At 36.3% G+C, this 15,530-nt stretch overlaps 1 protein-coding gene across 2 annotated transcripts in view; it reads right to left on the bottom strand.

Annotated features, from left to right (window-relative positions):
- Nucleotides 1-490: 490 nt before the first annotated feature.
- The window catches only part of LOC106873972 (splicing regulator SDE2), a 68,778-nt gene continuing 53,738 nt past the window's right edge, over nt 491-15,530 (bottom strand). Inside the window, exons 1-6 of one of the 2 annotated variants that reach the window (XM_014921519.3) lie at nt 6,447-8,058; nt 5,217-5,334; nt 4,071-4,352; nt 3,374-3,470; nt 2,623-3,025; nt 491-2,249 (exon numbers count right to left, since the gene is read on the bottom strand). In XM_014921519.3, the coding sequence (XP_014777005.2) occupies nt 2,001-2,249; nt 2,623-3,025; nt 3,374-3,470; nt 4,071-4,352; nt 5,217-5,334; nt 6,447-6,575 (1,278 nt within the window). In that variant the 5' untranslated portion in view covers nt 6,576-8,058 and the 3' untranslated portion in view covers nt 491-2,000. Of the gene's footprint in view, nt 2,250-2,622; nt 3,026-3,373; nt 3,471-4,070; nt 4,353-5,216; nt 5,335-6,446; nt 8,059-15,530 lie in introns of those variants that run through there. The other variant, XM_089340269.1, reaches the window with a different exon arrangement.

The following is a 15,530-nucleotide window of genomic DNA, read 5'->3' as shown; positions in this document are numbered from 1 at the left end:
CAGTCATGTCCGCTCTGTGGAAACAGTCATTAACGTTTGAATGAATGTAGTTACAGTCTCATGAGTGTTTCTATGATAATTGATAACTTTGTTACAGATTTTGTGTTTGGTAAACAATAAAGATCTAGAAATTTTCCAGGTGAACATTTGACAATCAGAAACGTTATTTTCAAGCAATTTGGTTCACTTTTAACTCAATTCAAGTTTCTTTCATTTTGCCTTAACTGTTGCTTCCCGATCATTCTTTCACCCACAAAATTCTTTAAACCTAGTTAAACTTACATAAAATAGTTTCACATTTTATGTGTGTTGGTTGTCTTAGGGTCTTTGAGGCACAGAAGTTGTGGAAGTGATCATTAACATCGACATCAGTGTACAGATGATCAACGGTTTAAAACTATCCGTCGTTATCAATGTAGAATGTAATTTAATTAAAATATTCTTGAATAGATACACAACAATAATTTGTAAGAAAAATTGAAAAGACGTCTTTTGAATGTTTTTTTGTTGTTAAAATATTCTTTATTCATTTATAAATATTGAAGGACTGCAAAAGTTGCAAAGAAAGCAGAGTTAACTCCCTTATGAAACTGTCCGAATTTGCTTACGACTGTCAACCCATTCTTTTACTTGTTTCGGTAATATGATTGCGGCCATGCTGGAGCACCGCCTTTAGTCGAGCAAATCGACCCCAGCATTTATTCTTTGTAAACCTAGTACTTATTCTATCATCCCAATTTTGCCAAACCGCTAAGTTACGGGGACGTAAACACACCGGCATCGGTTGTCAAGCGATGCTGGGGAGACAAACACAGATACACAAACACATACATATATATATATACATATATACGACGGGCTTCTTTCAGTTTCCGTCTACCAGATCCACTCACAAGGTCGGCCTGAGTCTATAGTAGAAGACACTTGCCCAAGGGGCCGTTGAATTATGTTTAATTTGCTGAAGTCTGTAGTGAAGTAATACAGCGGTCATTTTAGAAAGCAGGAAAAAACAACAACCGGTAAGATCGTATATACATATACACACACACTGTCTTCTAAGTACACTTGTAGTTGATAACTCATTTTCTTCCCCAATGCCTTAGATTGCTATAAATCAGGGACTACATTGTCCAATGTGTCCTTTCTTTTTACAAAACACAACCATGCCTGTGCCTATGGGTATCATTAGCTGGAAAAAAAAAATGAATGGGAAATGAGAATCTCTCATTGTATTTATAAAATTATTAATAACAATTGTAAATTGATTTTTGATTGGCGAATATAATACATTTCCATGGCAACTAAATATGCAAACTAACAAGTTTTATAAGGAAGGGAAAAATCATAAGATATTTTGAGATTGGTTCTCAGTAAGTATTGTTCTTGGACAAGTTGTCTTGTGATGAGAACTTAATGGCATTAGCTGAGATATGAAGAAGAGATGACTGCAATAGTTTGGATTTATAATGCTGAATGAGTGGTGAAATAATAGCATGGGTTGATAGTGGAATGGAATGACTGGAAGAAATATAAAGTGTAATGAAGTCAGATATCAGGATTCTGGGTCTCACAGTTGGGACAATGAACAGAAGTGGCAACATGGAATTAAAAAATTCATTTTCTATGTTGGAATGGATTGTACTGGTCCAACATGGAAAATAAATTTTAAAATGATGAAGAATTATTTGTGATAAAAATTGTTTAATTCTGGTGGAGTCTTCAGGAATAGGAACTAAATTTACAAGAGAGCAACAGGAATTGTTAAAACAGTAATTTACAAACCACAAGACAGAGTTTTTTTTTATTTATCTTTATAAAGAAAACAGATCGACTTCAGCAACATGTATACAGCTTAAATTCATTTTGACATGCGCAGAAAACTATATTTTTATAATATCATTTAGAATCAGATGGTTTTATATTAATCATATACATTTATGTAATATGGTAATTTTGGATTTCATTATCAACGAGATGAAAATAAAAAAAAGTATTTGAAGCTAAGAATTCTTATTTTCTTTAGGTACATAAATACATTCTTTTTTTTTATTCTTTTTCCCTTTTGCCAACAAGGATGGGTCAATCTGTTCAGGTGTTAATCCTTTCACAGCAAATAAACGTTGGGCTCTTTCTGTCAAAGTACCTCCACATTTCATGCCTCTGTCTTGCAATGCAGCTTTTAACATATCAAGGCCTAAAACTTCAAGGTCACGGGCACAGTCAGCATTTGCCAGAACCTCTCCAACATCCTGAGGTAAAAACAAAGTAAAGAACAAAACAGTTAATTATATTCTAATATCAGATTATCAATTTTCTAGATCTTAAAAATGTTTTTAACTATTTCAGTAGTCTCAGCTAATTGAAATGATAGGAATCCCAATAATTGGTTAAAGAGTTAGTCGTAAGTATCTCATTAACAGTGCAGTGCTGTGTTCATTGGCCAAGATGCTTAAACCACCAAGACTCAGTTAATCTATACTTTATCTATTTCAAAATTTCTTTTCTGTGAAATGTAAGTAGGATAATTGTAAGGTTTTATTCACCAACCCAACAGTTGTTTTTATAAATACAAGTTAATAAATCTCCCAAAAATGCAACAAAAGAAATGAATTTTATTCTTACCAATGTAGCACCATTTTGTTGAGTTGATTCATCAGTATTATTGGTACAAGATGCTACCTCCTTCTCATCTTCTGTTTTGGATGTTGTTGGAGGTGGGTTTTTTGTTATGGTTGTGGATGATGATGATGAGCCACCAGTACTGTTATTGGTTGTGGAATTATCTGAAGAATCAGGAGATGGAGTGACTTCATGTTCAGGAGGAACAGACAGGAATTTTGTAGAGCTCAGAGAACTGTTTGAGTCTGTACAGTCATCAACTGATGTAGTGCCTGCTGAAGTGGCAGCGGATGTGGATGCAGTGCAGCTGGTACTAGGAAAGGCAGCGGCAGACGGACAAGCTATGGCAATATCGCAGTCATCAGATAAATCACTGTCATTGAGGTTGTCTTTGTTAATTCCAATCCTATAAAATTAGAGAGAGAGAGAGAGAGAGAGAGAGAGAGAAATGTTATATTATTAAAACAATCCAAAATTTAATTGTATATAATATAAGTATGCATGTGTATTGGAAAGTGGGTGTAATTTTGAAGAACTGGAAAATGCATAAAAACATTGTGCTTTACTTGAAATGCTAAAATGAGATATTGCTTATGGTAGGGAGAGAAATATTATTTTAAAAGCATGTCTTATATGAGGAGTGGAAAAAAAAAATCCAAAACAATTGGTAAAGCATTCATTAGAGCTATACATGGTATCATGATATATGAGTATTATTATTATTATTAGAGATATATTAAATAAAATGATTTACCAATTCCAGTGTTTGTCTAAAGATTTACTTTCCAATTTTCGTTTTTTCCCTCCTTGGACACTTTCTGCAGAACTGGTATCTCCATTCCTCTTTAGGCCTGGAAAAATAAATATCCCATTAAGCAGTAAAGAAACAAATGCACACACACACGCGTTTATACACACTAATGTAAGATTATCAAGGGATAAAGATTTCTTGATGAATACATCAATACTGGATGTGGAGTCAAATTTATTATATAGGAATTGACTTCAAGTTTAGCCTCTGAAAGCTTTGTGAGTTATTTGGTGGCACTTACTATGTACCAGACAAAGTCCTGGGATAGACATAATTGATTAGAACCCCTGAAGGTAGTGTTACAGTAAAAATTAAGTGAAAAGGAACATTATCCCAGTGAAAGTATTAATTATTCAAGTTAAGGTCTGTAATATTAAATGTATCAGACACTGTCATCTACTAGATAAATGTAATTATTGATGAAAAGTTATTTCTATAATAATGATTAACATTACTGTATCACATAAGCCGCCAGGTTAAGGTGGAATGAAGAGATTGAAGTGTGACTAAGTCAACTTGGCATAGTTTATATCCCAGCTAAGTAATCAGTATTATAAAAGTGATAAAAGGTGTAATTTTGTTCAGTAATAAACACTCATTTAAAGCTAAACAAGGGACTTCCAAGGTGGCAATGGCTTACCTGCTGTGATAGCATCCTCAAGGTCCCGTGAGACTTTCTCTTTCTGTTTTTGATAAACTTGGTCTTCAAATTGATGTTTTGGTGTTTCTCGAAGTCGAAGAGATCTCTCTTCTCGACGTCTAGTCCGTTCTTTCTCATGCTCCACTTGTTTAGCCATCCACTCTTTCAACTGCTTCTCATTATTAATGTCTCGCATACGGCGTCCGCTCAAATCTCGGCAAGCTTCTCGGTTGGTGGTTTTCTCTATCTGGGCACCAATGGCACGTAACATTGAACCAAACCCTTCGAAAATAACACAAATATCACGAAGGAATAAAACAGCCAAAATAGCAAAGTCAAAATAAATCTAAGAAATATTTCAGGTTTTGGATATTTCTATCAAGATTCAGATAAAAACACTCATAAATATTTTCTTCATATTTATTCATAATAATCGTTTCTACTATAGGCACAAGGCCTCAGGGAGTGGGGGGCTAATCAATAACTTCAATCCTAGTACTCAATTGGTACTTATTTCATCAACCCTGAAGGGATGAATGGCAAAGTCATCTTTGGCAGAATTTGAACTCATAACATAAAGACTGATGAAATGCTGCTAAGCATTTTGTCCAGCATGCTAATGATTCTGCCAGCTTGTTCACAATAATAATAATAATAATAATAACAACCATCATATATCAATGATACTGATGAGAGATCTCAAAGAAATACTTGATAGGGATTATCAATAGGGAATTGAAGTATCTAAATAATTTCAGACTCGTTAGTAACACCATTTACCATCTCTTTCAGAAATGTCATGTTTGCAAGTACGGAGAGATGTACATTTCTTGTGTCTGTGTCACAAATGCAGTTTTATGGAAGAGTTCCAGGATTTCTGGACATCTTTTAACAGGACTCATTTAAAGTTGCAAGAAAGTTAGAAAACTTTTGTTAACATAGAAGAAGGATGATCATTCTAGTCTGATCATCATCACCATTAACAGTGAAATGTTCATGGAGTGGAGATATCTGTCTATCAACACATCTCCAGTTGTCTATTAACACACCAATCTTATATACAACAATAGCACTCTAAGCCCTAGTCTGGTGACAAGTCTCCCCTTCAGCCAAACGGTTTGATTTGGACAACGACGGTGCACTCACCTCCTTTCCCACCAACCAGTCTCGGCAGAAGCTGATAGTGACACCCAGCTTTAATGACATCGTCGTCATTCAAAATATGTCCTTGACACGTTAAATAGCAGTCATCAACCGGGAAGATCTACAAACAGTAAGGAAAGAAACATAAACCATTAGAATAAATCAAAGCATCACACACAGGTTGGGTGGAACATGGAAATCAAATCTGTAAAAAAAATGACAAGGAGAGAACGTCTGTAAGGTATTCTACCTGGTCCTCTAAGCTGTTTTCACAAACATTCTACTGCGTTCGGGATTTCCTTCTTTTCTAAAATACCAACTCATTCGGCGCTTCAACATCTGTTCATAAAAAATGTCGTCATAATTATCTTTATTAAATTAAAAACACCAGTTATTGTTTCCTCCACTTCATGGTGAAATTTCTAGAATGTCTAAAATTTCATCATTATCCGTGATGCCTTTTTTTGGCAATATTTTAACAGCGTCATTAAAAATATAATTGCTTTCACAATCTTATTTTTCCATCTTATTGTGTGAATTCTGACAAGAACTTGCTATTCTCTGTAGTTGAAGAATGACACTAAATTACTAAAACATCAAAATTCACCAATCTAATACTGCTTTTAGTTTGTAAATAAAAAAAAAAAATGTAAATACGCTCGATTTCGTATAAAAAGTTATGAAGATTTAATAATTTCGTTTTCCTTTATCAAAATTAAAAATAATAATACAACAAGGGGAATAATTCTAGATATAACAAGGGAAATAATCAAACAATTATTAATATCAATGTGAGAGGGTAAAATAATACTTTTTTTGAGCCGCTAAATTAAATTTATTATTATTTTTTTTAACCTTACTTTGTGTTTTGAAAGATACTACATCTATGATCTAAGGGCGGTTTGACTACTAGTTTTAGCATATCAATAAACTATGTAGCCGAAAAATTTGCATCGTTAACTCGATGTGTCAACGTCTTTACTTAATATGACAAATCTGTAGATTAATATAGGGCTAGATTTATCTCAAAATCTAACCTAATTGAGTGAAATAGCACAACAATATCTGAAATAAAAGTATTTAAACACGATCATATACACATTTATATATTATACACGAGAAATATAAGTGAATCGTTAAAATAAACCTAACAGCTGATGCATGCTTATGTATTGTTTATATAATTTTACGGTATCATATAAACATCTGTGGAGTATATTAATAATATGTCACCTGTGGAAGACGCGCTCCAGTCTGTAACCAACGTTTCACATCATCAATGGTTGATGGTGAGCTATAATTGTAAACAAATGACTTTCTAAATCCAGCAAGACAAAAATTTAGCAAACAACAATCAGCCATGTTGAAAACTTAATTGCTAAATGAGCATGCGCAAACCCTGAGCATGCGTATTGTAAGCGAAGGAGGGTAAATCTGATAATGCAAAATAGGTTCGAGTTCCGGAGGAAGGAATTTCTTTGAGTTTGACGTGAAATGTCCTTGAGAAATTTCCTTTCTCTATAAATTTGTGGCAAGATGTCCAACGTGGAAACCAATGTAGTTAAAGAAAAAATTCACGATGTTATTTCAAGGAAATTCGCCGGTGTTTCGAATTAAGCAATCCACTGTAACTTTTTTTTCTCGAAATTTTCTCCAGATTTTTTGTTTTAATCGGCCTGCCATCAAAACAAAAAACAAGACAAAACAAAAACAAGTGTAGTAGGTGTAAAAAAATGTGTATTAAACGAATATGAAAACAAAAATTTGCGCCAACGAACCGGTCGGGGTGGGAGAGGACTTTCGGAAAATTCACAAGATCCGATTTTTCCCCCTCATAATTTATAGGAAAATGGATATCTTTTAGTGAAATTCTATATAATTACCTTTCAAACGGCATAGATTACGATTATAAAGAAATTTTGGGGGGAATTTTTTCAGAGGGTGAGAGGACTTCCGAAGAGGAAGAAATTCATATTTTTTTTTTTTTTACTTGAGTGTAATGGAAAAAAAGTTCTTTAAAAAAATTTTAGATTCATTTATTTTTCGTTTGAGTAATAGAAAAAGGTTTTAAAAATGATTCCATGTATCATGGTGAGAGAAATAAATTCATAGATACGGTGCTGAATATGATTTCCCTATGGAAAAAAAGTTAAGGGCGATTTAGCTGTTGTTTTTAGCCCAACTCCACTGTTGAGATCTTTTTAAAAACCTTTTTCTATTACTCAAACGAAAAATAAATGAATCTAAATATTTCTTTTTCAAACTTTTTCCCATTACACTCAAGCAAAAATATAATTTATGAAAGTCCTCTCTCACTGGGAAAAACTTTTTGATACGGTAGTGGTAGCACTACTGTATCACGTGATTTCACCGCTGGTGCTAACGAAATTTTGACAACCATTAGAATTTCGATGCTTCTTAGCATTTGTTGTTTACACGAAATGATATTTTGGGACGTTCACCGCAGTCAACGGCGTTATAAACAGCATATCCAAGCCAGTTTGGATGTACTTATTAAAATTCGTTATAAAGGCTGCTTCTGTCGCGCTAATACACACACGCGCACACACACATATATAAATCTCGGTTGATTCACCAGAAGCAATAAATAACAGGACTCAGTACAAATGTAGAGTATACTCAGATACGTTATAATTGAAAGGCACCGATTTCCTCGAGTTGATCGTTTCCGATTACCAGCTTGGCAAACGAAGCCACTCTTTCTTTTGAATATTCACTGTCTAAACATTTTTGAAATATGAAATGAAATGAAAGCTTGTAGAAAACGCTCATTGTTATGTTCTTTTGTTTAAAAAATCCTTTGTGAACGACACGTGCGAAGATGGCTGCTTCAAGCTCACGTTTTTGTTTTCATTTCTGGTTCTCGTGGAAATGTTATTATAAAAAGCCCATAAACTCCATTCAGTGGAAGTCATGAAATTGCGTTGCTGCTTTAGCAATGTTTCAAAATAATACTTTTAAGTAATACTTTCAATTAAATCTTTTAATTAATGTTTTTAAAAACATTGAGTGTATATGCGGGTATTCATTTTGCATACGCATGTGCAGACGTATATATGTACGCTCATACATATATGCACATACATGTTGAAACTTATATCAATAAAACCTATTACTTAACGTTTCGAACAATATGTGTGTGTGTGTGTTATGTTTAATCGTTTACTTGTTTCAGTCATTAGACTACGGCCATGCTGGAGCACCGCCTTAAACGGTTTAGTCGAATAAGTGCTACGCAGTGGGACTGAACCCGGAACCACTTTGTTGCAAAGCGAGATTCCTCCCCACACGGCCATGTCCGTGTCTATACACACATAAACACACACGCGCCCCAGTGCCTGCCTGCACACGCACGTCCAGTATAATAATTGTTCCAAAGATTGGTAGGAGGACAGCGATTTCGAGAGGAGGCGATAGTCGAGTACATCAACCGCGGTACTTGACTGGTACTTTATTTATCAACTTCGAAATGACGAAAGGCAAAGTTAGATTTGCTTTGAACTCGGAACATAAAGGAAGACGTAGGGCGCGGCGTTTCTTCTGTCGCCCTCAGGAATCCATCAGACGACCGAATTTGTTTCTTAACATTTATAGAGAAGACGTGAGAAAGGAAAGGATTTCTGAGGGTTCTGAGAAGTGGTTAGACAATGTTTGGAAAGGCGTCTCTTCAGATGTGGTCAAGAGAGAGAGAGAGAGAGAGAGAGAGAGGAGAGAGGATGACAAGAATTTGAAAGCAAGCAAAATAGGCTCGGTTGAGGGAATAAGGAAAAGCCACAACCACTAAATTAGGATTAGCTTTGGTCATTTTCAAAATGAAAGCAGTTTAAGAAAGATGGAATGTTTTTTTGAATGTAACGAGGAAGCCCGCACCTTGTTTTGTTACCTGTCGAGTGGGAAATAATTTGAAAAGTGAGCCTACTTAAAGTTAGAATCAATGTTTTTGTTGTCGTTGTTTTGTGTCCTCAGGTTAGCCGTGATCGAATTGTCTGACATATGAGACACGGGTCACCGACCGAACGACGAGGTATAACATAACACGCATTCATCTTTTCAGTGATATAACTCCACCTAACTAACAACTATACTTCCCACTCAAACGTACAACGATATATTATGTTGGGTGCAGAATGAAAGTCTGGATATGTTGCTCCCTTCCTCTCTCACTTCACTGCCAAGATTATATCTGTATACCAGTAGGTCCTGGTGTTGCCAGAGCTGAGGCAGATCAAGTTGACTCCATCAAAATACAGTAGTTACATAGGCTTGTGGACAAGGAGTGTAGGGTGGGGGCAAGCGGACCCCTTTAATTTTTTTGAGGCAATGAAAATGCTTTGAACATCCTGGGTTGGATCTAGGTTTGTATCCCCTAACACATTTCGTTCCCGCACTTATGAACAGTTACTGCTCTTCTGTACTCAGTGTTGGTCTCAGCACAATGTTTGAGGCGGTGGAGGGGCGGGTTTAGTGAAATAACTGGTGATGCAGCTATTTCTGTGTGGATATTTGTCCAGGGATGAGTGTTTCTAAGTTATTGTTCCTGTAGTAGTATTAAGAGATGTTTCTCGATGAGTGGGTTTTCATGTCGTGACAGGAATGTAAGGACTAAAGCTTGTTACGGCAACAAATCACGCCATTCACGTGACCAGGCGGTCTTGCATCGTTAGTATTTTTATTTCGTTCTATATGTGGACTGTGGGTGACGTCTATGTACGAACCACTGTGACCTATAATGCACTGTTTTATGTACCTAGTCCTTTATTGTGGTTTGTTGTGAAGAGATTGGGGTCCTAGGAAACGGTGCATCTGGCAGACGGTACTTCAATTCTATTGTTGTTCATTTAGACTGGAGCAGTTGCGCAGTAGTTCCCGGAGAATGGTGGGAGGAAGCGATTGCGCCATCTGTGTATGAATCTGTCTGTTTTGTGAAAGTGTGGGAAGATCATGTTGGTGTAGAGGAATTTCAGAATTGTTATGATTTTGCCCTGCTTCCATATTTGAGGAATTTGACAGTGTTAGCACAAGTAGTAGTTGGGGTTGAGAAGGGCAGTGTGTGTGTGTGTGTGCGTTAGAGAAAGAGAAAGAGAGGGATAGAAAGAAAGAAATAAGATGATAGTGAAGAATAGAGAGGGAGAGGAGAAAGAGGTACCAAGGAAGAGGGAGGAACAAGGGGCAAGTCGGAAAACTACGGACAGAGCATAAGATAATCAACAACACCAGGGAATGACTAAAGAAATACACACAAACACACACACACATACACACGCACGCACGCGCGCAATAATAACAACAGTAATAATAAAGCCAAACTCGGATTTTAAAAAGGATGTAGCATATATGTGTGTGTGTGCGCGCGCGCGCGTGTATATATATACATATATATGTGTGTGTGTATATATATATATAGATGTATATATATATATATGTATATCTATCTATCTATCCATCCATATGTGTGTGTGTGTATATATATATATATATAGGTACCCCTCCCCCACGCACACATATGCAAACCTACCCACGTTCACAGCAGACATGTCGGCAGGATATCAGTCATGTGTCCTCGCTGAATAATTATTTGCAAATAAACTAGTAAAAAAACCATTGCTCTAAGGTTTATGACTTAAATTCCATTAAGGAATTTATTATCCACCTTTCCGGTGTCGAACGCTCCTTTCCACACACCCTCCTGTGTGTGAGTGCATGTGCACGCGTGTGTATCCCTTTCTTTCCCTCTATCTCTCTCTGCTTAGAGAGAGAGAGAGAGAAAGAAGAGGCAAAGAAGGAGGAGAGAAAGAGGGAGAGGAAGAGAGAGAGAGAAAGAGACAGACAGGCAGATAGATTGACAGAGAGAGAGACAGACAGACAGACAAATAGATAGATAGATAGATAGATAGATGTGTATGTGGTGAAACAAGGGGAGATTGCGGTCAAGATCGTCATGCGAGCTAGAAATGGCACAATTTATGGTCTATGAAGGGAAATCCGAGGGAGTCGAAGAAATTTCTAGAAGAAATTCTTTTCTGTCTTTGCCCACATTTTTCCAATAAAATCTCTCTGAAATGTTAGCCCCTGTTCTGTCGACACCAAGATGACTTCCCAAGCAGCAGGCAGCATTATTATGTCTACAGCCCATGAGAATACTTGAAATAATACTCTTCTGTTCGTCCGGATTGCGAATGGCCAAGGTTTCTCGGTATTCATTTGCAGAGTTTCTTACTCTCCCTGTTCTGTGACGATAGTAGAATTGACCACTTCGTGCAACGTAGTGCTTAGAGAGCCTACGTAGGTTTGCCTTTTCGTTTTTGGACATATGAGGTCCATATTTGTGAACAACATAATCAAATAAAAAATCAATGCTGTCAGCGTTATCAAGTCGCCATTCTGGATATGCTTCTTTCAAATTTCTTCAGCTTTTAAGTAACTAAGTGAAAACGCCAACTAAATGACAGCTCCGACTTTCTCTTTGATTTACAAATGTACATTACGCATACACACACTTAATAAACATCAACATATACATTTAATGGGTTCACCCTATTTGCTATCACGGTGACGAACATTTGGGGAAGGATTTTAGATGGGAGAAATCTGAAATCGTAGGGGGTAACTTGAAATCGGGGGGTAATCTGAAAACGATTTCAAGTTACCGGGGTGGTGGTGGTGGTTAATCTGGACGGTGATCGATGGATAAAACATCTAGCTGTTGACGATCATAGAATTTTGCTCTAAGCTGGTTGTCGCAAGATGGTGTAACAGTCTTCACTGTTGCCTCATTTGAATGAATCATAATAATATTGGTTTCAAATTTTGGTACAAGGCCAGCAATATTAGGGGAGGGAGAAAGACAATTCTATCGACCCTAGTGTTTCACTGGTACTTATTTTATCGACTCCAAAAGGACGAAAGGCAAAGTCGACCTCGGCAGAATTTGAACTCAGAACATAAAGACGGACGAAATGTCGCTAAGCATTTTACCCGGCATGCTTGCGATTCTGCCGTCCGTCTGGCCGTTTTATGAATCATTATAATATTCAGACTCGGTTTTTAGTGGCGATCCAACACCATAACATAATTGTGTGACTAAGCACCACGACTATTACAAGAGAAACAATAATATTGATAGTTATAACCCGTGGGCATGGCACAATCAGCGACATTCTTGGATACTGAGGGGGTGGGGAATGACGAAAATAGCTCAACAAAATTTATTAATAGCATAAAATGTCAACAAGTGGAACGAGAAACAGGACCTTTTTCCTTTCTTTACTCAATCTAGTGTTGTGTGTGTGTGTGTGTGTGTGTGTGGGAGTGTTTGCTTATGAATGCCAGAAAGTTCTTAGCTATTCCCCCAAGCACACGAAGAACACACGACTAACAAACGTCATGACTTACAATGTCTGAGCCACCGAGTAGGCACTTCCGGTACAATTTAGATCGCTGTTGATTCGTGTCGGTGAGTGAGGTTGAAGGAGTCACTCTGAATAGTGACGGAGGGAACGACGAGTTTCGAACCAATAAATGTATTCAGCAACATATACTAAGCACTCATCTTTTAGGTGATAAAACCCAACGCACACACGCACACACACACACACACACACACACACACACACACACAAAATCAAATATGGTGGTGGAGTGATAATAACGGTAGAATGTCGTGCAGTATTTTATTTCGCTCCTCCCTAGATTCTAAGCTCAAATCTCACCGTTGGTTGACTTTGAGGGTCTGTATATAGATCTTTGGTCATGAGCCAATATAAGGAATCAATCGCTAAGCTGTCATTAAAAATTGAGCCATAATTTCGGAGCAACAAATACCAACAACAAAAATCGTATGACGTCATGTGGTTTTATTTACTATGTCAAGCCATCGATTCTGATTTGGTATACAACTTTTTATTTAGAGACGATTAAGGGGTGACGTTGCTTAGCTTATCTCTTAATACTTTCTTGAGTAGGTCTATGGGTGGGTGTGTAAGTCACTTCGATAGCAAAAACAAACAAAACAACACACACAAAAAAAAAACTAACAAAATGTAACAACGAAAATAAAGCAGAACTACAAAGTAAAACAAGCAAAGACAGAATAAACAAAAGCACAAAAGAGTGCGAAGTGAGGGGGAAAGGGGAGGAGGAGGAGGAAGGAGGGGGTGAGGTAGAGATAAGACCCGGTTGACTGTTGAATTAATCTCTTCAGAAAACAGAATTAAGTCTGTGCATTGTATTGTAGGAAGGATTAACTGTTAGATTAAACTAGTTTAGAGATATGTGTAACAAGGCAGCAGAGAACACGGATGAGCGAGAAGTCGACGGTTCGATATCTCCCACCAGCATTTCTTAAACTGTGCCGACCTGATTGTAAATCTGAAACGCAGAGTAGCTTCATGATATTTATGATTTGGCAGGGAAATGTTTTTGTTATAGGCTTAAGAAGATTTTATCTTCAAAGCCGAGGACTTGTTAGCTGAAGGTTGATCCAATTAACATGAGTGATCTTTTTTTTCTGAATGAGTCAGGTGTTTTTTGTAATATACTGTGTTTTTATGTGAAATCTTTATACTAGCACATCATTGTAGTATTGTAAAAGTTTTGTGAGAACAGATTCATTGGAGGGGCGTTTGAAATATATATAGAAATACTTTTAAATAAATTAAGTGCGTAGATAGTTTTCTAATTAACGTATGTTGTATACGAATTCATTAAAATTTATGTTGGGAGAAAACGGAATTGCTGAGGTGAAAAGTGACGTCTAAGAAATTAACATTCAACCGTAATGTTTAACTTGCAGTTTATGAAAAAAAAAAATGGTAAGGAATTTTCTAAACTTATCAATTTGTTAGGAGTTGAAGTTATGAAGAATTGGTAGATTGTCATTTCTACGCCGGCTGGCGAGAATGTTGGCAAAACTGATGTATTGAGGATTCAATATACAAAACCCAGTGATATCTGTATTTCCGTTGAGATTTTCGAATCCATCTGATTGCTTTTTATTTTTTTTTATCCATAAGCAGTTATATTTCCTTGTGACTAGAGTAATATTAGTTTGTAAAGTTGTGGGAGGTGAAAAAGTCCTCGAATGTAAAGTACGGCTTTTTATAGAGATAGCGTGTCTACTGTAACCATTATTTCGAGATCAGATGCTTTCTTTTTTGTTTCTGTGTCAATATTATTTAATATATTAAAGTTGTTTTTGTGTATGGTGGTAATAATGTGAGACAGTGTTGCATGGCACTTTTGCTCACTCGTTGAGGATTTTATTCTTGTCGTGCCGTATAAAAATTCTGAAAGGTCTTGAAATAATTTAACATGACTTTTATGACTTTTAAAGATTGGTTGATTGTAATTTTGAATCAAATATTTTTCATCTTTCAGAAAGAGTCATTTTCGAACGACCGTAAGAAGTTATTTTGGGAAAGACATTTGTTAGTTTAAAAACCATATTGAAAGATCTAATTGGCAGAAAGGGTTCAGCCCCTCACTTGTTTGTTAACATGTTCCATTTTAAATAGTTTTGCTACTTCAGATATATTCATCTCATTGCTCCCCCCCCCCCGCCAGCACTTAACTCTTTCTCTTGCTCTTATTTCTTCTTCGCCCACGTCTTCCTAGAAATTTAAACACAAAACATTTTTTCGAGGTTCTTTCATTACAATTTGATAATTTGAAACAAAGAAAAAGAAGAAAACTTTTAGTGGTTGTTAAACGGATTCTTTTCAGCTTTTATTAAATTAGTAAAAAATATTTCACTTTTTGTATTGGGCTGTTTTTACTCGTTCAGTTTTATACAAATAGTATTTTCTTAATTACACACACACACACACACACACACACACACACACACACACACACATGTATGTATGTATGTATGTATGTATGTATGTATGTATGTATGTATGTAGAAACGTGAATATTGTCTTCAAACAACGTCGCCATTTCTCAAGAAATCTTCCAGAAACTTTGCAACCAGAATAGCGAATGAATAAAGCAAAACGAAACAAAACAAAGCAAATCCAGTCTCCACCCTGACCTACAGGACAAAATAGGGAGAGTTAGAAAAGTGACGTAGAAAGGACGACCGTTTAACTGAGGTTGTTTGCGAAAGAAAGACAAGCAGTTAAATGTTTGTGTGTATATATATGTGTATGTGAGCGTGTATACATTATAGAAAACACGGGACACTGTTATAGGAATGTCAGAGTGCCTTACAAACACACACACACACACACACACACACACACACACACACACACAAAAGTGCAGCCTAACATACTTAATGAACTGAATCAAAGCGAC

The sequence above is a fragment of the Octopus bimaculoides genome, chromosome 23 (assembly GCF_046866305.1).
Source record: "Octopus bimaculoides isolate indiv1 chromosome 23, ASM4686630v1, whole genome shotgun sequence".
Taxonomy (NCBI): Eukaryota; Metazoa; Mollusca; class Cephalopoda; order Octopoda; family Octopodidae; genus Octopus; species Octopus bimaculoides.
Note: the sequence above shows the minus strand (reverse complement) of the source record. Positions and strands in the feature narration are given on the sequence as shown.